The sequence below is a fragment of the Equus asinus genome, chromosome 11 (genome assembly GCF_041296235.1).
Source record: "Equus asinus isolate D_3611 breed Donkey chromosome 11, EquAss-T2T_v2, whole genome shotgun sequence".
Taxonomy (NCBI): Eukaryota; Metazoa; Chordata; class Mammalia; order Perissodactyla; family Equidae; genus Equus; species Equus asinus.
The window spans coordinates 10,945,809-10,968,958 of NC_091800.1; the positions used below are offsets into that span (position 1 = coordinate 10,945,809).

At 42.5% G+C, this 23,150-nt stretch overlaps 1 protein-coding gene across 3 annotated transcripts in view; it reads left to right on the forward strand.

The window, feature by feature from the left end:
* The window catches only part of MTUS2 (microtubule associated scaffold protein 2), a 560,716-nt gene that overhangs the window by 163,840 nt on the left and 373,726 nt on the right, over nucleotides 1-23,150 (forward strand). For all 3 annotated transcript variants that reach the window (XM_070520454.1, XM_014843838.3, XM_014843839.3), the window contains 2 exons: nucleotides 13,459-15,936; nucleotides 22,388-22,628. In XM_070520454.1, coding sequence (XP_070376555.1) covers nucleotides 13,702-15,936; nucleotides 22,388-22,628 — 2,476 coding nt within the window. In that variant the 5' untranslated portion in view covers nucleotides 13,459-13,701. The remainder of the gene's footprint in view (nucleotides 1-13,458; nucleotides 15,937-22,387; nucleotides 22,629-23,150) is intronic.

Below are 23,150 nucleotides of genomic sequence, written 5' to 3' on the forward strand. Positions count from 1 at the left end.
TGAATCACTAAATGAAATTGACTAATTAGCTTTTTGGCTGTTTGGTTTAAAAGATAAGCACGAGACTTATGATATTTCTTTAAGAGTCTTTGATTAAAATGACTGTTTGAGTATCTGTTACTTGAGAGTGAATTTCTAAACTGCAATTTTAAATGTTTAAAACATGCCCATTAAAATTCATAGTTATTCAGGTTTGTGCTTTCTGGGAGTGTTTGATTTTCGTTGCTTTGGGAAGTTGCCTGTTTTGATCATCAGGATGCAGGAAGCCTGTGCCCTATTCTAGAAATGCTCGCAAGCCAGTTTTCCACCCTGGGATTATAGATTGGATGCTGTTCCACTATAAGTCAACATGTTGCTCTTTTAAAAAGCATTCTTGAATTTTGTTGGGGATATAAGTATTTTTTACTATTTTTCCTCAAGTTTTGGTAAAATGTTGGAGGGTTCCTATAAGCAGTTGATTAACTAAAGCAATATTACTCATTTATCTCAAATATAGAAAAACCAGTTGTTCTCTCCAACATATATCGTTTACTTTTCTTGCATGTCTCTAGTTTGAGTTGGTTCCTAAGTAATGTATTTTTTCCTTTTCTATTTATCTTCATTTCTTTATCACTTCCTTAGAGATAAAGACATTCCAAGCATGGTGATCCAAAATGCTTTGTTGATTACATAGTGTAACTAATGAAAATACAGAGACTCTTAACCAAAGGCCCTCAGACATGAAAGCAGATACCTTTCCGTTTAGCTGGAGGTTTTTGCAATCAATGTGCAGTTTATTTATTTGCTTTCTGAGTGTTACAAACATTTTTCCTTGGGCTGCATCTTGGTGTTAAATATTTAGCTTCATCCTTCTGGGTATCTGATTCGTTTGACAGAGAAAAGGTTATATGCTTCTGATGAAAGATAAAAGAAATTCACCTTCCAGAAAAAAAAACAATTTGAAAGAGCCCCGTTAATAATGACCTCGTGTAGGCTTTTGAGATGGAGGTGGTTCTCACTTTATCCGTGATGGTGTTAGATTTCTTTGTACCTTTTAGACAGCAGACAATCCTTAAGGTTTATACAGCCTGCAGTCCTGCAGATACTGCCACCTCATGGATGCTGGAGTCCAGTCCCAGGCTCTAACACGCACAGAAGGGAGTCAAGGAGGTTCAGCTTGAGCTTTGAAATAAACCCACTTGGAGAAGCTAGGTTGAGCAGGGCCTAGCAGAGGAATTCGAGAAAGTGTCTGTGCTGCCCTCTCAGCTTGCCCCAAGCCAGCCCTCCCACCCCCATCCCCCAGGATAAGCCTCCCTCTCCACCTGCTCAAGTAGTTGTAAGGATTCTCCTGCACTGCTTGGCCCACCATCCACATTGCGGAAGCAGACTGGGCCAGAGGACTCTTGTTGGAAAGAAAGGAGGAGAGTGGGTTTGTTAGGAATATTCAAATAAGGCATTTGTGGTAGAAATGAGGGAGGGAATACATTAATGAAGTATTACAGTATCATAGTAATACTTGGATAGGTGAATAAATAAGAGGAGCTGCTCCAAATCTAAAAGAGTGGGTCCTCCATTGCCTTCAGGGTCCAGGCAGGTCATGTAGGCTGTGAAGCAACCAGGTGAGTAATAGGCCAGTCACTGGAGAAGGAGAAGGCGTGTGCCTTGCAAACATACATTGGAATTCAATTTTTAAAAAACTGCTGCCTGCTCCTCCAAAAAGACTGTAAGAAAAGACTTGTCTGATTCAGCCCGTTGATGCGAGTTGAAACGTCTGTATGTCAATACATTTCCTTTTCCGTAAGTCAAAAAGCGTTTGCTTTTATCTAGATTTGAAGTCCCTGTCTCTCTGTTTAGTCTCCTATTAATAAACACAAACACATAATAATGTTACTGAAAGAGTCTGGATCTTATCTAGTATTTTGCAGATAGGTTATTAGTGTTCGACATACTAGCTTTTCTCACCTGTCTTATGAAGTAATGGCAGAGAATTTATCACCAACTCTTGATTGTCATATCTAGTTGTTCTTGCTGCTTTTTGAAACTGTCAGTCTTTTAAACTAGATGACAACATTTTCTTCCTTTGCCAGAACAGATAATTCCTAGTTTTTGTGGTAAGGAGATAGGGATTGCAAAAATAAATGATAGTCACAGATAATCCTTGTGCCTCATTTTAGCTATTATTTTGTCCTCTTTCCTCGTGAAATCTTTTTTTATAGCAAGCAGTGTTTGACAGATAGGAATTTCATAGTGGCATCTTTTCCTTAGCACTTCACCACTGGGGAGTAGCAGGTAAAGAGCTTGTAAGGAAGTGGGCAGCTGGGGGAGAAAGGGGGCATGGGACTCCAACATCACCTACAAATCCAAGACCCAGGCGTTGGATGATGCGGCGCTTCTGGTAGACGTGAGTGTTGGGTGGCCAGCTGGAGTCTTTGTAAAACACGCACGTGCACACACACACACATTCATAAGTTGAAGAAGGGGCAAAGATGTCATTGTCTCCAGCTCCTCAAGTGGGATTTCTGCCTCCTTGTTGTCATTATGTGGTGCTTAGTATTTCTGTTTAACAGCGTGTTTTGTTACACCTCGCTTTGCTTTGATTACCCTAGTTATTGGCTGTATGGACGTTAGATCCCTTTTCCCTCAGGAGATTGTGATTTCTCTGAGAATGAGAACCTTTTTAAAATTTATCTTTTATATCCTATTGCTCCTTGTACTGTGTTTTCTTTTTTTCCAGTTGATGCTCAATAAATTGTATCCCTCTCAGATCCCTTTTGAGTCCTGTCTCCTCGTCACCTTGTTTCTCTTACTTCCTAATGCAGGAAGCTGTTCCAGGGTGGCTGTGGTCTACCTAGGGGGATGAGTACTAGACTGGGATGTGAGGAGCCCCCTGCTGTGACAAGTCCTGGCTGTGGGACTTTGAGTAACAGAGCCTCTCTAGGCTGCAGTTCCCTCATATAAAACCAGAGGGTTGAACTAATTAATGTCTCAGTTCCTTTTCACCTCTAACACTCAGTGATTCCGTGATTCGTGTATGCTCAGCAAGGCATCACCCAGAGAACTAAATAAATTAGGAAAGATTCAATTCTGCCACCATGTTAGTTAATTCAACACAGATTTATTGAGTGCCTTCAGTGTGTTGGGGACCATTCTGGCCACTGGGGATCTGTGGTGAGCAGGGTTTCTATGATCCTTATCCTCCTGGAATGTATGTTCTATTGGGAGGGAGCAATGAACAAATAAACACATGGAATAGCTGGGAAAGGCTATGAAAGAAACAACAAGGGGCTGTGGCTGGGGAGAGAGGACCATCAGGGAAGCCTGTCTGAGGAGGGCACATTTAAGAAGAGTCCAGCCATGTGGAGAGCCAGGCATGGAGAACATGCAAAGCAGTGACAGTAGTGATGTGGAGCCTGAGGGCAGGCTGCAAGGGGAGGGTCACGTGGGAGAAGAGAGTGAAGGAGGAGAGAGGTTTCCCAGGGCCACACAGCTCAGAGCAGGGCAGAGTTTGTGGCAGGGAAATGACCTGATCTGATTAACATGTCAAGATATTACTCTGGCTGCCCCGTGAAGGGCGAATGGCTCTTTAGAGAAACAAGAGTGGAAGCCGAGAGATCTGGTGGGAGATTTATAAGTGCCTCACATGGGAGAGGGTGGTGGTGATAGAAATGGGGAAAAGTGGACGGGCTGGTGACAAACTTTGGAAGTCCATCTGATAGCCTCGCTGATGGATGGGGTGTGAATTAAAGGAAAGGCTAAGGAAACTTTTTAGATTTCCAGCTTTGGTGATGAGGTAGATGGTGGCACCAATAATTCATGTCTGGGAGACTTGGGAGGGCTGGGGACTGGTGGTGAGGTGGGTGGGAGGCAAGAGGTCTTTTATCTGTCCCTTGTTCCTGGAACAGGTCCTTAAAGTTCTAATATCTCATTCTCTCTTGAGAAAATCTGAATTCTGGCAATAGCTTGTCTCCCATGTTTGCCATTAAAAATAATAGTTAAAAATAATTTCACGCCAGAGATATGCAGTGTGAAGGAAGAAATACAAATCAGCAAACATCATATGAAATGAACTATCCTCACTAGAGATGAAGCAATAGCAAAATAAAATAACAAGTTTTTTTAACCTATCAACTTTAAAAATTGATGATTCTGTGGAAGCTTAGCATGGTGGCTTAAGAGCATGGACTGTAGGTTCAAATTCCAGGTCTTCCACTTACTTTCAGAAGTTATTTAACGTCTCTCTGCCTTAGTTTCTTCATCTGTAGATTGGGCTAGTAATATCTAGCCACAGGATTGTTATATGGATTAAATGCAGTAAAGCCCTAAAAACAGCACCTGGCAATGTTAGTGCTATTCAGGTGTTGAAAATAAATTCCTAGTGTTGGGTGAACTTTATCAATTAAAATCTGTTTTTGAATCTTCACTGTGTGTCAGCCACTGTTACAGGCTTGAGAGCAGGGCAGTGAACAGAGGAGGAAAGGCCTGCTCTCCTGGAGCTTATGTAGGATGAGGCGAGGCAGATAATAAACGGGCAAGTAAGCACAAGAGTCGGATAATCTTGAGTGGTGAGAAGAGTGTTCTAAACAGGGTGACCATATGTCCAGTTTACACCTGTGTCGTGGCGTTCTATCTGGTTTAGCATTTTTGAACTCTTAAAATTGTTCCAGTTTCATACAAAAACTTGCATATGAATGTGTGTAACAGTTTTATTTATGATTGCCAAAGTCTGGCAGTAACCCAAATGTCTCTCAACTGGGGGATGGATAAACAAACTGTGGGACGTAGCACGGAATATTATTTAGCCATAGAAAGGAACTAACTACTGATAGAGAAATCTCAGATGCACTGTGCTAGGTGAAGGAAGCTCGACACAAAGGCTGCACACTGAATAGCTGCATTTAAGGGACGTTCTGGAAAAGGCAAAGTTGTAGGAACAGAAATCAGATCACCGTTTGCCAGGGGCCTGGGTGTCAGGGAAGGGTTGACTTCGAAAGGACTTAGAATTTTTGGAGCTCACAGAACTGTTCTATATCTTGATTGTGGTGGTGGTTGTCACAAGACTTGCAGAAATATACAATAAAAAGGGTAAATTTTACTATATGTGAATTATACTAACGAAAAATTGGAAAAAAGTCCAAAGCAAGAAAAAAAATGTCCCTGTTTGAATGGTAAATGATCTGGTCATTCTAGTTATGAAGAGTTTTGAGAGGGAGAAGATGGAGCAGGAACAGGAAAATAGAGATAGAATGAAGATTGACACTTTTTTTTCTTGAGTGCAATAAGTATTTATTCCACAAATCATTGTGGGTCACCCGTTATGTACCAAGCCCTGGTTCATAGCCCAGACACAGGAGATGCACCTGTGAACAAAACAAAAACCCCTCCTGGAGCTCAGAGCTGTGGTTTAAAAAGCTAATGTGCATCCGGGACTACATAGTGATTCCACCTTTAGGATGCATCTTAAGGAGAGAAGGGGTGCAATAAGGATGTGCTTTGAGCAATTTTCTGTGAAGACTTATTTTAAAAGGCAAAAACTGAAAACAACCTAAAGTCTAACAATAGGGGGACTGGTAGGTAAATTATGGTAAAAGTGGCCATTAAAAATGATAAGGTATTTATTACATGTATTTCTGTGGGAGGCGTCCATGACACACAAAGTGAAAAACTGGAGTTACAGAACTCATTCCCTGAGTGTAAAAAAAATCTGAGATACTACACATCAAACTCTCTTAGGGTAGGACTAGGGGACTTTGGTATATTTTCACTTTTTTTTTTTTTAAATACAGCGAAGATCTGTTTCTTTTAAAATTGGCAATGTAAGTATTTCCATTTTGAAAAGAAAATCCTTCAAGACAAACATAAAACAAAATAAATATTAAGCATAATAGGCAAGGAATGAGTACCGTATGTTTTCTGGTGAAATTCTGTCCTGGAAGGAAGGAAGGATTTGTTTTTCAAAGGGTAAAACAACTGCTTTTTATTGGCAAATGAAAACAAGGCTTCTTTTGGAGAAAAATGTAACATTTTTTTGGAGAGACTTTAAATATCAGTTAATGTAATATTTTGCTTAAATGTCAGGTTGGTCTAACCTCTGAAAAATCAAGTTCTTTCTTTTCCTGGCCCTCTATAAAGGGGGAAACAGCAGCATTTCATTTATTTTTATTCTTTTCTTCTTCTTTTTTTTCCTTCACTTTTTTTTTAAATTATTTATTATTCACTCTCTTTACTCGAGGTAAAATAAAAATAAAATAGCCTCTGCTACCAAAAAAAAAGATATCCTTTCTGGACACAGTCCTGTTTCTATATTAGAATAAAGTGTGACATACTGCTGGTGTTCTGTACCTGGATAAGGAGAGTAAGGCAGGCTCCGGAGAGCTGTTGCCTTTCCCATTATTTGGCATGCTCTCACCGAATTCAGCACCACAGAGAGCTACAGCTTCCCTGAACATATATTACCATCCCCCAGCTGAGAGTTCAACGTTCAACTGTCTTGTGGTGAAACTGAACTTGTAAAGTTCATTTAGTCTGCGGTGCATCAAGTTTTAGATGACCTATAATTGTGCCTGTTGAGAATAAACATAAACAATGTTCTGAAATAGGACCAAGAACCTAGCTATTCCTAGGTAGTTATAATTGCAGGAAACACAGAGGAATGATTACCACAGAACTTTCTAAAGCAGATGACTATGTAGAGTTGTATGTAAATATTTGCAAGTAACTTCATATAAAATTATCCTGTTAAATGTGGTAGAACATTATAGACCCCAAGTACATGCTCAGTAAAAATGTCAACTAAAATTGAAAGTTGGGACTTTGATCTTTTTGCGTCATTATTATATTTACTGTTAAATTTTGGGTTCATAACTTACACATTTTTCTGTATTCTGAAGTTCTTCTGAAGGATAATTTCTTGCTTGGTAGGAGTTTCAGTTGGAACTTCTTTGACAAATAAGTTTTATTAAGTCAGATGGAATTGCATTTATGTTCAAAGGCACAGCGCTGGAATATTTATATGAAAATTCACAACTGATAGAACATTCCACAGCAGGCCTGGCAGCTAAGGAGGGCTGTACAGCAGTAGTTTTCAATTTTTAAAAATCCATGCCCCTTTTTAATAACATAAAATTCCCCCAAACTTCCTCTATTTATTTTTCAATTAAATTAAATATTATGACAAACATAAATCAAACAATGATGATCAGAATGTATTTTTCCATATAATCTCCTCTGAATGTTCTGGTACAGCCCTCCCGGGGTGCCTAAACAGTTACCCAGTTGGGAAGAGTGGCTTTATAATCTCCATTTTAAAAGACTAAAAAAAAAAGAATAGGGCCCATGCTGTATTGAAGGTGATGTGAATATTTGCTGTTTTGAGCTCGAGTTAGGAGGAGATCGCTTCATCCCAAGGGCCTACTATGTGCAAAGTGCTGTCCCAGACTCCACGTGGGAAACAGTCATGTCTGAGCTGTTAACCTCCAACCTAGTGAGATATTTTAATAAAGGAAATAAGATACATGTAACTATAATGAAAATAAGATGTGTAACTGTAATAAAAAGACACAACTATAATAAAATACGATATAAAACTATAATTAAAAAAATGTAGTATGACATTGCCGAAAGGAAAGATCTGGGGATTCAAGACATGGAGACACAATATCTAGCTCCTTTTCCACCTTTTTAGGGAGAGAAGGAGGAGGAAATTTAGAAAGTCTTCATGGAGGAGGTGGCCTTTGAGCTCAGAAGGTGGAGCTATTGGGTGGGGAGGGCAGTTTTACTGGACAGCTGCATTTTAAGCAGAAGAGTAAAGAGGATTAATTCTGGAAAGATACGAGGGCCCAGCGCTCATCAGACCTTGAATGTCAAGCTGAGGAGTTTGGCTTTAGCCTGTTGTTTAGTCAAGTTAACCCACGGTCATATTAGTGGATGGCACAGAGCTAGTGGACCCACTGAGTTCCCCTTTATCCGAGAAAGCCTTCCACACTGAAGTGGACAGAATAAACATGGTAACAGGAAATTGAAGCCCAAGATGGATAAAAAGATTGTGTATGAGCATCTGGATGCTATCAGTCTGCTTAGTGATTCATAAATGTGTATGCATTCAACTGAAGAAAGTTCTGGATGAGACGGTCAAACCATTATCAGAGATTGTGAGCTGAGGAGAGCTGAAGACATGCCTGATTATTAAAGATGGGCAAAGACAATTGTGTTTGTTGGCAAGGAGAGGGTGTGGTGCTCCATCTACATGCCAGTGAGCCTGATGCTGAGCCCTCAGTGGGTTTTAGAAAGCACTGGTGATTGGTGAGTTATGGGTCCTGAGAAAAATACACAGTGGTCCTTAGGAGAATGTTAGGTAGTGTGGAGAACAGGCTATGGTAGATAAGCCTCATTTTCTTTTCTTTCTTCACTTTCATTTTCTCTCTTTTCCTTTGGATGAGAGGTGATTCTCTGATTATTTCAGCAATGCATTTGACAAGGTTTCTTCTCTTATGCGGCTCTTGTGGACACGATGTGCACAGTGGCTGCGGGGCCTGGTGGGTGGAGTGCCTGTGTGAGTACAGCAGCAGAGCTGGTGAGCAGAGGAGGAGCATCACGGAGCTACTTCTCCCTGGCACCAGAGGCTGCTGCCTCGTCTCCTGCCCTGTTCTGCTGCCATTTGCTTCAGTGAAGGGAATGATAAGATGGAAGGTGCACTTACCTCTTTGAAGACGGTATGAAAAGGGAATGGATTGCAAATATTTTGGATGAAAAATTAAGGGTGGGCCCCAAAATATTTTAAATAGGATGGAACAATGGATCTAGACCAGCAAGACAAAGTTCAAGAGGTATATTTTTATGGTCCTACCCAAGGATGATAAATTTCTAGGGTTGAGTTGGTGTAGTTTAGGAGTAACTCATGTGGTACTTGGGCATTCTAATTGGCCATATGGAATTAATAAGGTGATTTATATGCTCATGAAGAGGTCACTGTCTTAGATTGTGTGGTTAGAGGTACAACTGGGAGGATGGAAATCTTGCTTCCACATGGCCCTGGATAATGCACCTAGGTCTGAAGTATTATGTGCAGCTCTGAGCACCCTATTAAGAGGGACTTCAGGCTCCCTGGTGTATGTGCTTAGATGGTGGGCGTTTTCAAAAGCTTCTCCAGCAGTTAGGAGAGTCCGAATTCTTGAGCAAGGAGAATAGGTTTGGGGGAGGAAGGGAGCCTAACACCTCTTTACAGATACCTGAAGAGTTGTCCAGGGGATGAAGACTTGCATTATTCCACTCTAGGGAGGCAGATCTCAGCTCCGAACAAGTTTGGCAGTGGCCCTGTGCAGAGGTGCAATGGGCTGCCTAGAGAGCTGGTGGATTTCCTGACACTAGAGTTTTCACCCTAGCAGTAGGGGGAACTACTGGAAGCCTATCAAGCATCAGATAGGCAGGGAGCCTAGAAATTCTTTAAATTTCTTTCGGAGCTAGGACTCAATGGATTTTTTCCAAGATAAGTTACCGTTTACCTCTAAGGCCATTGTCTGTAACTTTTTTATTCATGGATGTGAAGCACATGGACGTTACATGCCTCACTCTGGGAAAATGCACCTCGAGTAGGGGGTTAGCACGGTTGGTAGACATATTTGCATTTTTTGTTTCATCACACGCTCTTGTATTATGAGTCTAAATTTTTATGATCATGTTTATAGTGGGGAAAAAATGTTTCTCATGGTAGAGTACCCTGGATTGAAATCCAGATCCAGAAAAAACTCTTCCTCATGTTGACTTTGTGACTGTCTTCTGGCAAAATGATAGAGCTCTGGGAGAAGGTGTGAAGCGTCTTGAAGGGAAGGAAGTGGGAAACATTACTTCCTGCACTTGGTTTGCCTTCTGTAGTTGAAGAAGATCTTAAAATTTGCTTTTCCTGTCTCATGTGGACATTTTCTCCTTTTTGGTCTTTGGATTTGCTTTTCTATTCTTGTTCTTATGATGGTGACTTTTCCTTTTACTCTTCCTATGTGATCTATACAGTTCCACCAATAAGTAGGTTTTCTTTTTACAGCTTCCACTTTCTGCATGGATTTTACCTTCCTATCTCTGTCCCTGCTCTCCCACTTCTTAGCTGTGCGATCTTGGGAATGTTACCTTCTCTGTGCTTTCATTTCCTTACCTGGAGAGAAAGAAAAAAAATAAGGGGATGTTAAGATCTATCTCTGGAGACCATTACAAATATTAAATAGCTTAACTTAAAATTTAAGATTAAGTAGAATTAATTATAATTTAAAAATTAAATTTTGCAAATATGTTTTAGTGCTGAGAATAATACTTGGCCCCTAGGAGGTTCTAGCTTTCCATCCTCTTACAAATGAGTAACACTTATTGTTTACTGACAAAGACAAAGAACATTTATTATGTAATTCTTTAAAAATTAAAATACAACGCTTTCTAGCAAGATACTGATTTTGCACGTGTTTGTCACTCTGGAGCAATCACGTTGTGGATTGTGGTTTATGATGCTCTGGTTTTGTTGTCACTGCTGAGAATTCATTTCTTTCTCCCAGTCTCAGCAGTTCAAACCAAAGAGGGCTCTTGCTTTCATGCTTATAATTCTGCCCACAGAGAATTAGAGATGCTCACTTTCTGTGGATGGCCCGTGTCTGTGGAATTTCTTGCTCTCTCTGACTTTCTGGCATACCTGTTACCTGACCCAGAGAGCACAGTGTTCCTTTAAACTGACATCTTATTGATTTGCCTACATGCTTTTTGTATTTGTGCCCAGAGGACATGTGTATCTTCAAGGAAAACACTTTTAAAATTGAATAAATAAAGAAATGTGGGTTCATTGAGAATCTTCTCTGTGTCAGGGACCCAAGGCCGGGAGCAGAGTGTCAGCACCTTCTTAGGCTTGAGGGCTGTTACTGGGCCAAGGCTGGAGCTGGCAGTGCCCCTGGCTCTCTGAAGGCAGGCCTGGAGGAAGACAGAGAAGGAGAAAGAGAATGTGGGAGACAGAAGGGAGTGGGAGGATGAAGACAGTGAGCGCGGCATGGAAAGAACAGAAGAGCAGTGTGGCAGGGAAATGAAAATGCACACCGTGTAATACACAGGTGTGTGTATTTGGATAGGAGTATACGAACATGGGGAAAGGAAGGGAAGGACCTGGATCAGGATGTTAGGGTGTTTTGGGATGAGGGGAAGAAGGGGCAAATAAAAAGAAGAAGGCTGACAAAAAGCCAGCTTATAGGAAATGATCTCATTTATGTAAAGAATACATGCTTATGTAATAGATGCAAAAGAAACGAAAGGAGAGCCCCATCAACTGAATTTTTAGGGATGCCCAAGACAGATTGTCAAGTGAAAAATTAAGTTAGGAAAGTTGGGGGCTGGGCTGGAGAGGAACATGGAGGTGACTACAAGTTATTGGTGATTTCTCAGTCTTAGGTTCTCCGGTGCTCATTATGTTATTTTGCTTTATAACATATGTACATGTGTATGTATTATGTATACATGAATGTATATATATGTATGAATATACAAGTATTCTTTTGAATATATGAAATAACATATTAAACGATGAAGAGAAGACAACTGGGTTGCTATGTAACCTACTTCAGTAGAAAACGTGAGAAGAGTTTCCTGTGTAATGTGTGAGTACTCGCATAAGTTTGTGTGAATGAGGAGGAAGCTGTGGAAGGCTGTTAACTTTGATTCCCCATTGGGGGAATTGGGGATAGAGCAGAACCTTGTGACTTTTAAACTCTCCCATCCCCAGTGCCTAATAAAATGCATTCACGTTATTCACATTTATTCACAGTAGTGGATAAAATAATGTTAGCCTTGAATTGAGTTTAGGGATGATCTGTGAGTCTACTTTGATAGAAATTTAAATACTGTATTAGATTTAAAGCTCTATGAGAGTAGAAATAACATTGATCTTCATCATTCATTCAGTCATGCTACAAATACATATTAAGTGCCTAACACATATGCTAGGTATTAAACAAGATTTTCTTCAGTGTCTAGCACATCTGAAGGGTTTTTTTGGAAGTAAGAATATAGGATATTATAAAAGGTCATTATAGAAGGACCTAATCTATTCTAGTGCCTCAGGAAGGCTTCCTGGAGGAAGTGGTATTTATGCTGCAAACTGAAGAATACAAAAGAATAATGTTGGGGGAAGAGTCCACATTCTACGCAGATGGAAGAGTATTAGCAAAGGCCCTGAAGCAGGGAGGAAGGAACAGAATGAGGCCAGTGTGGCTGCAGCCTGGAGAGTAGGAGGGTGAGTAGTGGGGATGAGGCTATAAAGGTGTCTAGGGGCTGGATCACGCAGGCCCTGAGGCTGGGACAGAATTTCCTCCAACATTTTATTTTGAAAAATTTCAAAGCTATAGAACAGTTGTAGGTATAGTAGAGTGGATCGCCCATGTTTTCAAATTGTGATCATTTGGCACAGTTGCATTTTCTCTCTCTCTTTCATACGCGCACGCACACACACACACACATTCTTCTTTTTGCCGAACCACTGGAGAGTAAGTTATAGACAACATGTCATGTTAAAAGACATGTCATGTCTAAAAGCACGTGTCTTCCAAGAACCAAGATTATCTCTGATATAATCACAATAGTATTATACATCCAGGAAAGTTAACATTGATAAAATACCTTTACCTAAAATATAATCCATATTTAAATCTCTAATTGTCTCAGTAATGTCCTTTACTAACTTTTTTAAAAATCAAAGATCCAGTCAAGGATCATGCATTGTATGTAGACATCTGTTGGCATTTTGGGGGCAAAGTTTAGGCCAGTTGTTTTAAATTTGTCTGATTGTTTCCTCATGATTAAATTCAGGTTGAACGTTTGTAGCAAGGATGCTACACAGGTGATGTGAGGCACTGAGAATGCCCCGAATCAGGAGCACGTGGTGTCAGTTTCCGTTACTGATGATGTTAAATTTGATCATTTGGTTAACGTGCTGCCCAGCAGGTTTCTCCATTGTAAAGATAAAATTTTTCTTTTGTAAGAAATAAAGTCATCTGGAGGATGGTACCTTGTGATTCCATGAATATCCTGTTCCCCAATCTTTCAACCAATGTTTTTCAACCATTGATGTCCGTTACCCAAGATAATTATTACTCTGGTGATTACAAAATGATGATTTTTCTAATTCTGTAATTTTTCGTGTATTAGTTGATATCCTGTGAAGAAGAGCCTTCTTTTTTCCTCCACCCTTTTGAATCAGTATCAGTATGGACTTGCAGATTTTTGAAATTTAAATTTAAGATTTAATATGTTTTCATAATCTATTTCTAACATTGATCACTTTGATGTTTCAGTTTTCCCATATTTGGCCATCAGGAACCCCCATCTGAAAGGTTTTTGAGAAATGTGCAGATCAAGTGAATTAAATAATATTCTGAAACTGATGAATAAATCTGTGTTTACTGTGCTTTTTTCTTCTGAGAATCTCTGTCAATTTAACATGATTTTATTTTTATTTCTCTCTAGGTCTCATGGACTAATTGGCTCTCATTCAGCAGGAACCTAACAGATAAGTCATCCTGCTGTATGTCAAGACAATGCTTGGTTTTAAAACTGCTCTGAAAATGATTATAGCAGTATCACAATGTGACATTGTCAGGGGGTGACAAGCAGCTTGAGAATTTCCTATTAATCAAAGAGCAGCTTGAAGGAAGCCCCTTTCCATTAAGGAGGACTGCATGGCAGGCAGCCCCCACTGACCGGTTGAAAATGAGTGTCCCAGTGGCCCCTAAGAAATCATATTACACTCAGTTGCGGGACAACAGAAATGGAGCGAAAAATAATAATGAGAGTATCCTAAGTCTGGGAGATACCAATGCCAATCAAATCATGTTGGAGGTCAGTTCCTCTCGTGATGAGTCTGAGACATGTGACCTGAGAGATGAAATTGGAAATGCAAATACAAGTGAGCCGGAAAATGGTACCCATTTCCATAAGGAATTTCACCAACTTCAGGGCTTTGGGAAGGGATCTCAGGCTGGCCCCACGAGCCTGAAAGATTTTAAATCTTCTTCAACCGTTCATAGAGAGCTAAATGAGGAGCACACAATGGAGAGAGGCACAGATATCCCACAGACCCCTCAGAGTATTCAGGGACCAAGTCTGTCAAGTTGGAGGAATGTCATGGGCGAGTACAGTCTAGAGGTTTCGGCTAAAAGGGATGCCGAAATTCCCCGGCATGTTCCAAAGGATAAATTGGCAAAGACCCTTGACAATGAGGAGTTGAGAAGGCATTCCTTGGAACGAGCAAGCAGCATTGCTGTTGCAGTGGACGCGCTCACAAAGGAGCGTATTGGGAGCCTGACTCGGCAGTTTCCTCAGCCTACACCGCTGGACTCCCCTGAAGCCCCCTGTCACATGCCTGACGGTAGAGAGGGGCCACAGAAGACATTGGCAGCCCCCTCTCTAAGGGCAGCTTTTCCTTCAGCTGACAATACCTCAGAGGGAAAGAGTGTGCATCATCCTAAACCATCTACCTCAGAAACCAAGGAGACCACCTCCTCGGAGACCCAGATGGAGGGGGCACATGTATCGAAAGTCAACGACAAGAGCACATCATGTTCTGCCCATTCAGAGCATGCTCTGAGTTCAACTTCAGCATCAAAGGAGGTCCCGAGTAAGCCAGAAGCACAATTAGGTCAGGGAAAGGCCGAGTCCAGGACGGAGCTGAAATTTGTCCAACCCAGGGCCGTGCAGGAATTAAAGTCAGCCCAGGCGGAGGGTCTGGGATGTCCTAAGGAAGATAGTGTGTTACCCCTAGAGAGAGAGGGGCCGTGTAGGGAAGCACAGCAAGAAGCCACCGCCGGTGCACTTAGCCGTCTGTCACACGGCAGTCTCCACCATGTTGGCGTGGGAAGAGGCAGGAGTAGCGAGCAGGAAAAGAGAGCAGTCAGCCTAGGTGAGGGGGGGCCTCTTCACACCAGTCCCCCCCAGGGCCCTGCTTCCTTGGGAGCCGCTGATAATCAGCCCACTGGCAAAATTTCACCAAGTGCAGCTAGGAAATTGGGTGAAACGGCGTCCAGCAGCGTTCCCCCAGGTGACGGTCATGTAGCTCTTATTCCTAAAGATCCAGCTGATGGCAGGCCCTCCGATGGCAGTGAGGAGAGACTGGTGCTGGGCGCTGGGAGCAGGGACAGTGCTCCAGTTTCCACTTCAGATCCTTCTGTTGGAGGGAGCAAAGCTGCGGTCCCTGAGCCCCGTGACCCTCAAAGCAGCAGCTCAGAAGCAGGGCAGAGCAAAGAGATCACTACATCTGTTGCCGAAAGTAGGAACCTTCTAGAAAATGCAATTAAGACTGAAAGTTACCCAGCAAGAAAAGATTCTCTTCTCAATGTCCCAGGACCCCTCCACCCAGAGACAACTGTGAATGTGACCCACCAGCCTACACCACCCAGTAGCAGTTTTCAGGACTTCGGCGTGTTGAGTGTGGACACGGGGTCACTCTCAGCTGCCCCACCTTCTACCGACAGCACACGGTTGTTGACCACTTCCCCGAAAGTGCCTGACAAGAACACCTGCCCCACTGGGATCCCCAAGCCCGTCTTCACACATTCCGAGGACGCACCCTCCACACAGGAGGGGACGGAGAGCCGCCAGGTGGAAAAGACGGAAGAAAGGACAGAACCCAAGCCCATCATTATGCCCAAACCCAAGCATGTGAGGCCTAAGATCATCACCTACATCAGGAGGAACCCCCAGGCCCTCGGCCAGGTGGACGCGTCGCTGGTTCCAGTGGGGCTTCCTTATGCTCCGCCCACGTGTAGCGTGCCTCTTCCCAAAGAGGAGAAGGCGGCGAGTGCGGACCTGAAGCCGGCCGCCAGCCTCTACGAGAAATTCAAGCCAGACTTGCAGAAGCCCAGGGTCTTCAGCTCTGGATTGATGGTGTCAGGGATCAAGCCCCCGGGACACCATTTCAGCCAAATGAGTGAAAAGTTTTTGCAGGAGGTAAGAGCGTGGTGTTGTGGTACAATGTATGGGTTGAACATCCTAAAGCTTGTTTCATCCTCTCGATGATTTGTGAAAACGGAATATCCTTTCTTAGCAAATTGCAGATTTTGATGGATGCACTTGTCCAGAAATGGATGTTTTTGACTAGAGGAGATTGTAGACAAATGCGTGTTTTTGACTAGAAGAGTTTGGTGATCATAATGAGATGGATCTGACATCCCGGGAGATTCATCTAAATCTCACTCAGTATCTCACATATGAAGTTAGAGATAAGTAAGCATTTAAATTAGCTTCCCTGTTTAAATTAGTGAGCCTAGTTCTTCTGTAAGCCAGGTCACTGGAAAAAAAAATCCAAAATAAATACGTTGTTCAAATTGGTCAGACCTCATCCTCCCAGGGGGAATGTTTCCTTGTGGGAGGATCTCGCGTTCATGCGTGTGAAGAACAGTGGGTAGAAAATAATGTGTTAGGTTTGGGCTCTTTAAGTCAAAATGCTAATTAGAACTAATGTTTACTTGAGTGCCTGCCGTGTGTTGGGCCCACATAACACGCGTTTAATCTTGGTGGGTCCTCATTAACCCTTACAGCAGTTCTCTGGAGGTTGGGGTTGCAGCTGTTATCACTGTATAGAGGAAGAAACAGACTTGGTGGGGTTTGAGTAACTCATCTAAGGCCACAGAGCATTGCCAGCGCCGAGATGCTCCCAGGTCCCTCTGTGCTACCCTTTCAGCACCTGGGTGCTGTGACAAGTCATCCTCCCAGGGCTCAGAAAAACTTGTTTCCGGGAGGCAGTCTCCTCATGGCAGCCAGAGCGATCAGTTACAAGGAAGGCTGGATCAGATCTCACCTTTCCCTATCACCCTTCAGGTCTGCCCAGGCCACTCAGGACAGAGGCTGATGCCTATAGGATTGCTCAGCCTTTGGGATGTGTTCAGTCTAGCTCTGTTACCTCCCTGACTTCCTCGCCTTCCTTCGCTCTTCCTGTTTCCCTCAGCTGCCTCAGGGCCTTTGCACTTCCCTCTGCTTGGAATGTTCTTCTCCTAGATATCTGATTGGCTCTCACCTTCACTTTCTTTAGGTTTCTGTTCAAATGTCACTTTATTAGAGAGGCCACCTCTCCTTCCCTTTGAGACTCTTTTCTCTCGTTTATTTCTTCTTAACACTTATCTCTACCTGACATATATACTGACATATATACTTGTTTTTGTTGCATCACCTAGAATGTAAAGTCCATGAGAGCAGGGACTTTTTCTGGTGTTTTGTTCCCTGCTGTCTCCCCAGCGTTTAGAACAGTTCTTGGCATAAATACATGCCCAAGAAATGTTGAATAATAGCTGTATTATGAACTTGTATATGTTGGATCCAAAAAAAGTCAACCAAAGCTCCCTAGAGACAGAATGAGTCCACAGTTGGACTCTGGCGTGATTGACTATACTGACATGGACTGTAGTGATCACAGCAGTTGTCAGCTCTGGCACAGAGAAAGAAGTGAATCTGTTCTCAGAGTAGATCTTGACCAAAGCTAGCACTGACCAGGTACCCCAGCTAGCTCTGCCCGTCTGTCCTGCCCTGGGCTGGGCTGTTAGCACTGAATCACACAGCTCGCTTCCTGCTTTCTGACCCTGGGCTTCCTGGAGAGGCTTCCTCACATCTCTGGAGAGAGGACACTGACGGGAGAGTTTGGGGGCCCAGTCTCTTTGGCAGGGGCTCATCTCTCTGTGCACAGCTGCCCATGGTGTCCTGTTTGAAGTGGGCTTCTCACACGGCAGCCTGCAGAGAGAGCCTGTCCTGGACAGAGGATTCTAGAGTCTGGCCCTAGGCCGGTGGCATCTCAGTAACAATGAATGGACAAATTGCCACTCTGGTTTTATATGTCAGTCTCTGAGCTTGGCTAATATGAGTCTTTCTCAAATTTCCCAGAAGCCACCCGGGCCTCTGAGACTGCAGGTTGGGCTCTTACCCTGGGCTCTTCACTTAGGCAGGGGTGCTCCTTGTGAGGCCTCTGGGGCACAGCCATCTGAGCCTCCGCAGGGCTGTGGGTACCAAAGCTGGTCACATAAATGAATGAACCTCTTTCTTCTCAAAGTATCGCTCAGAAGTAACCAACTTATGCAAGACAGGGCCCCCCAGCTCTGGCATGGCAGAGCATCTCTTAGACAAGCACACCCTGGGAGAAAGCAATAAGGAGAGTCAAGCCTTAGGCTGGCTTCTCTGTAGCCACTGGGGTGACTGCTCTGGGCACCAAGGCAGTGTATGCCTATTGGGGTCACCTTTACGTCTTCTGTAAGTTGTACCAGAACATTCACTTACGTTCTTTCATTTGTACCATTTCTTCAAATAATTTACTGCCCTCACCCCCCAGAAAAAGATCCCCTAGATTTTTCTCTGCAAAAACGCATTCATGAGAGAAACTTTATTTGGATATACAGGCAAAAATCCTATTATTGTCTGCAATTCTTTCTCTGTGACCCTTCTTAATTTTTCTTCTGTATATTTCCTTTCTGTATTGCTTCTGCTCCCTCCATAAAATATAGAGCAATTTCTCCATTATATGCACACTTTTCCCAAAAATATTTTCTTAATCCTCTAGAAGTCACCCCAAGTCTCAAGGAGATGGGATAGTGTGGGTGTTTGAGTGACTTTAGTAGTTCTGAGAGGTTCAGAGAGACCTCGTTGGTATGGGGACAGCAGTGCCACTGTGACCAGCCACTGTATCTGAGGACCGTTTTCTGCTGTCATCAGAACATGAGGCCCAGGCCCTTTCCTCAGTCTACAAGATAGAGCAGAGAAGCCCTAGTGTGGTGCTGGGCTAATTTCTGTAATCAGAAGTGAGGAGTAGGCTGGCCCTTGACCTTGGCTTCTGTAGCTGCCACCTGATGTAACCCAGGGCGGCCCCTCCTGTGTTCAGGCTCGGTACAGGGAGATCCAAAGCCACCTCCCCTGCCAGTGTGCCCGAACTCGCCGCAGGATGGCTTCAGCCAGTCTCCAGGAAAAGAGCATGCTTCTGACCAGTTACAACAGAAATATTTTTCAGTTGGAGAAGTTATATATCTTTTTAATAAAATAGGAAGGTCTTAACGATAAAAACCCAAACCAGCGTCAGACTCTTCCCTCATTCCTGACAGACTCGTGCTGGTTAGCTCGCGTGAGTAGACGTGGAGGAGACTAGAGTAAGTGCTGCTGAGTGAGGGGGCTCTTCTCAGTTGGCAGGAACAACGCAGACATTTAGGGTTTCCAGAAGCGGCTTTGAAGATGATCTTGGATCTTGTCATGCCAGGACCATCAAGTGTGCTTCCTTGTTTGGACTGCTTTCTGTGCTCAGCTATCCTGAGGTCTCAGGGACTCTCCCTTCTCTTGACCCCTTGGGGGAGCCATTTGAATTTTTGGTGTAGGGAGGTGGGCAGAGGGAGCAGGGGTGAGAGTGGAGGGGTGAGGCGGTGTGCTTGCAGTATACAGATGTGGGATTAGGGTTGGTCTCCCTTCCCACTCCCTGTTGCACCTCATTTCTGAAGGACGCTGTTTGTCAGGGCTCTCCGGAGAAACAGAGCCTGCATAGGTATGTTTGTATGTATCTACTGAAACTTTAAGGAATTGGCTCATAGAGTTATCGAGACCGGCGTGTCCAGAATCTGAAGGGTGGGCCAGCAAGCTGGAGGCCGAGGGAAGAGCTGATGCAGCAATTTGAGTCCAAAGGCCGTCTGCTGGCAAATTTCGTTCTTTTTTAAGGGAGGTCAGTCTTTTTCTATTAAGGCCTCCAACTGATTGAATGAGGTCCACATACGTTATGAAGGGTAATCTGCTTTATTCAAGGTCTGCTGATTCAGATGTTGATCTCCTCTAAAAAACTACCTTCACAGAAAAATCTGGAATAATCTTCGCCCAAATAACTGGGTACTGTGGCCTAGCCAAGCTGACAGATAAGATTAGCCATCACGAGCCCTCTCCCTGCAGCCATCCCAGTGGCTTCTCAGCAAAGCCTCTGCGTTTACCCCGTACCCCAGCCCGGGACCCACTGAAGTCAGCACAGGGCCCATATGAAGAGGGACAGTCCAGTAAGAACTTATCTGTGTGCCTTGATTGGTTTTAGGAGTTTGAAATCACAGGGATTCTTTAGTTTGCTTTCAAAATTATTTTTCTAAAAATACTCCAGTAGAAAAGGAGGGAATAAACCATTTGGGGTTCATCTTTCTGTGTTTATGACTATGCAGTGACTCCTGTTGTGTTCTGTCACTAAAGATGAAAGGAAAGAGTGTGAAGCTTTTTGTAGATTCCCTTGTTTTATTAAAAATGCACAGATTAGGCATCTGAGGCATACTTTTCACCTTTTCAAAGGATTTGTTATCTTAGCAGAGACAAATTACCCAATAAAATGACAGGCATTCATCAAAAGTTCAGAAATAACACAAGTAAAACCAATGAATCACCGAGATAGTAAATGTCTATTGTGCACACACCAAAAAGACAGTTTGCAAACTGGGAGTACTCAAACCAGAACGTGGAATGAGGCTTAGGGTTATGTCGTCATAAAGCAGCTTGTGTAGGTGGAGACAGTGACTGTTTGTTTTTCGCAGTGGTTGGTTCTAATGTTAGAATTTTCTTAAATGATAGGGAATTGGAGGGAATTACCTCATATTAACCTTGGGAAACAGTTCAAGTTTTCTTATGATTTTCAGAGGCATAAGCAAGAAATGACGCAGGTCAAGTTAGTCTTCCAAAATAAGCTAAATTAAGCTTTGTTTGTATGACTAAACTGGTTTTGTCTGCTGGGGAATTTTCAAGGCTGGTCTCCATTTGTTTTTGATTTTAATACATTGAAGTTCCTGAGATCGTTAAGGTCATTTTTGAGTGACAGCGTGATGGGTTTTACCCCTGAAAACTATCCAGTTTCAAAGAACTGGGGAATTACTGAGGTCAGCATATTGCAATCCCCCAAACCTGACAGATGTAGGTTAGAAGTGATAATCATTTCTTCATGAGAGCACCCTCTAAGAGCAATGAGCAATGGCATCAAAAGTTTAGAAACTAAAAGTAAAAAGTAGAGGAAATATGAGTATAATAGGCCAAAAATTAATAGTAAGAGACTAGGTAGAGAATGGGAAAATTTTTATCAGAGAGCAGATGTAGAATGTTCTTTCACAGGAATGTAATTTGCTGCAGCCTGAAATCAATCTATCTACTCTAGCAATCATGCATATTTTACAATGTGATTATGATAAAACTTTAAAGGCCTATCTTTTGTTTCAATGATGTCAATTTAAGGAGAACTTTGTATCTATTTCGGCATTAAAAGTATCAGATTAAGGGTTTATCTCTTCAACAGCTTGGATCAAAGCTTTATAGCTTCTATTAAAGAATATTGTTAAATGCTTGTGATTCCTGAATAGATATAAGTTTGACACATTAAATGTATTGTGATTTAAAGCAGAGTTAATTATCAGATGTATCTTTTCATATGTAGCCTCTGGTACTATTGTTTTTTAACTTAAAGGAAATAAATTAGTTATTTTTTCATTTTTAATATGAAGAAACACTGATAATATGAACAAGCTTTGTGAGTACAGAATTGCATATATAAAAGGTAGCCATAAAGTTGTATTCTAGTCTAAACTGTTAACTACAGGAAAAAGTAACAGGAATGTTACGTTATTAAATTTAGGGAAGAATGGAAACGTGCTTCCTTCGTTTAATACGTATTGACTTCAGCTACGTACTAGATACTATTCCTGGTGCTCTGAATTCAGCAGTCAAGACTCTGTGCTTGAACTTGCCTTGTAGTGAAACTTGCTCAAACGTTCTTGGGGAGCACCACCTTACTAGGGAAGACAATCAGAGGAGGTAATTCACAGTCTCTCATTTTTAATTGTGTAAACAGATTGTAGAAGCCTGAAAACACATTTTTCCATTAACTTCTCTATTCTTCTAAATAGCCTCTTCTCCCTCATTAACAATGCATTTTTTTTCCCTAAGTGGCCTAGTAAAGACTTAACATAACTTGATAAAGTTCATCTACTTATTATCAGACTGGGTTACCATAAAAATTGCGCCTTTTCTCCTTAGGAATAATGAAACTTTCATAATTCTATGAATGTTTGCTAAATTCTTTCTTTGCTTCATTAACATTACTTATTTATATATTGGCTACTTGCACAAATTCCAGTGATTTTGTAGCAAGCAAATTTAAAAATCTTAGAGAGTGAGTTCTTTTTTCTCCCAGTGAAATATCGACTCATAGAATATTAGAACTGGAAGAACCTGAGAGATCATCTAGTTGTATTGTCAACTTAGAGACGAAGAAAGGCATTGGGGCCCAGAGAAGGTAAGTGATCTGTGATGGGGCCACTCAGTGGTGCCGATGTGGTCGTTGCTGGAGCCTTGTTCTCCTGACCGTGTTCAGTGTTCATCCTATGACGTGAAGTTCTCTGATTGAGCTTCTGATCGTTTATCTTAGGTTACAGAACACCCTGGAAAAGAAGAATTTTGTTCTCCTCCTTATACTCACTACGAAGTTCCTCCAACTTTCTACCGATCGGCCATGCTCCTTAAACCCCAGCTGGGATTGGGAGCAATGTCCCGTTTACCATCTGCAAAGAGCAGGATCCTGATTGCGAGTCAAAGGTCTTCAGCAAGCGCCATCCACCCACCAGGACCCATAGCAACAGCTGCCAGTCTCTACAATCCCGACCCTACAGGTAACTGATCCAGCAGTTGCTGCTGCTTCCTGCTGCCCTTGTAAATAGCAATCATATAAAATGGTAGTAACTGTCTAAAGCATGAATGCCTCTCACCCTTGAAGAGGAGCCTTGTTCTTCCATCTGATTGTAGATACAGACATTTATCAAGACGCATCTCTGCAGCTGTCATCCTCCATGTCACTTTTAAAATGGTGGCCGTTGTCACCACGTCCTCACTTCTTGTAGTTTCTCCCTTCCCTAATACATCCTGTAGGCTTCAGAAAACTTTTTCTGTAAAGGGCCAGATAGTAAATATTTTAGGGTTTACAGGCATTTCAGTCTGTGTTGTGACTGCTCAGCTCTGCTGTTGTAGAATGACAGCAGCCACAGACAATACGTGAATGAATGGATACAGCTGTGTTCTAACGTCATTTACAAAGGCAGATGGTGGGCTGGATTTGCCCCGTGGGCTGTGGTTTGTCAGGGAGATCTTCCTATCGCACAGCACTGACGATGTCACTCTTCATCTGTTCATAAATC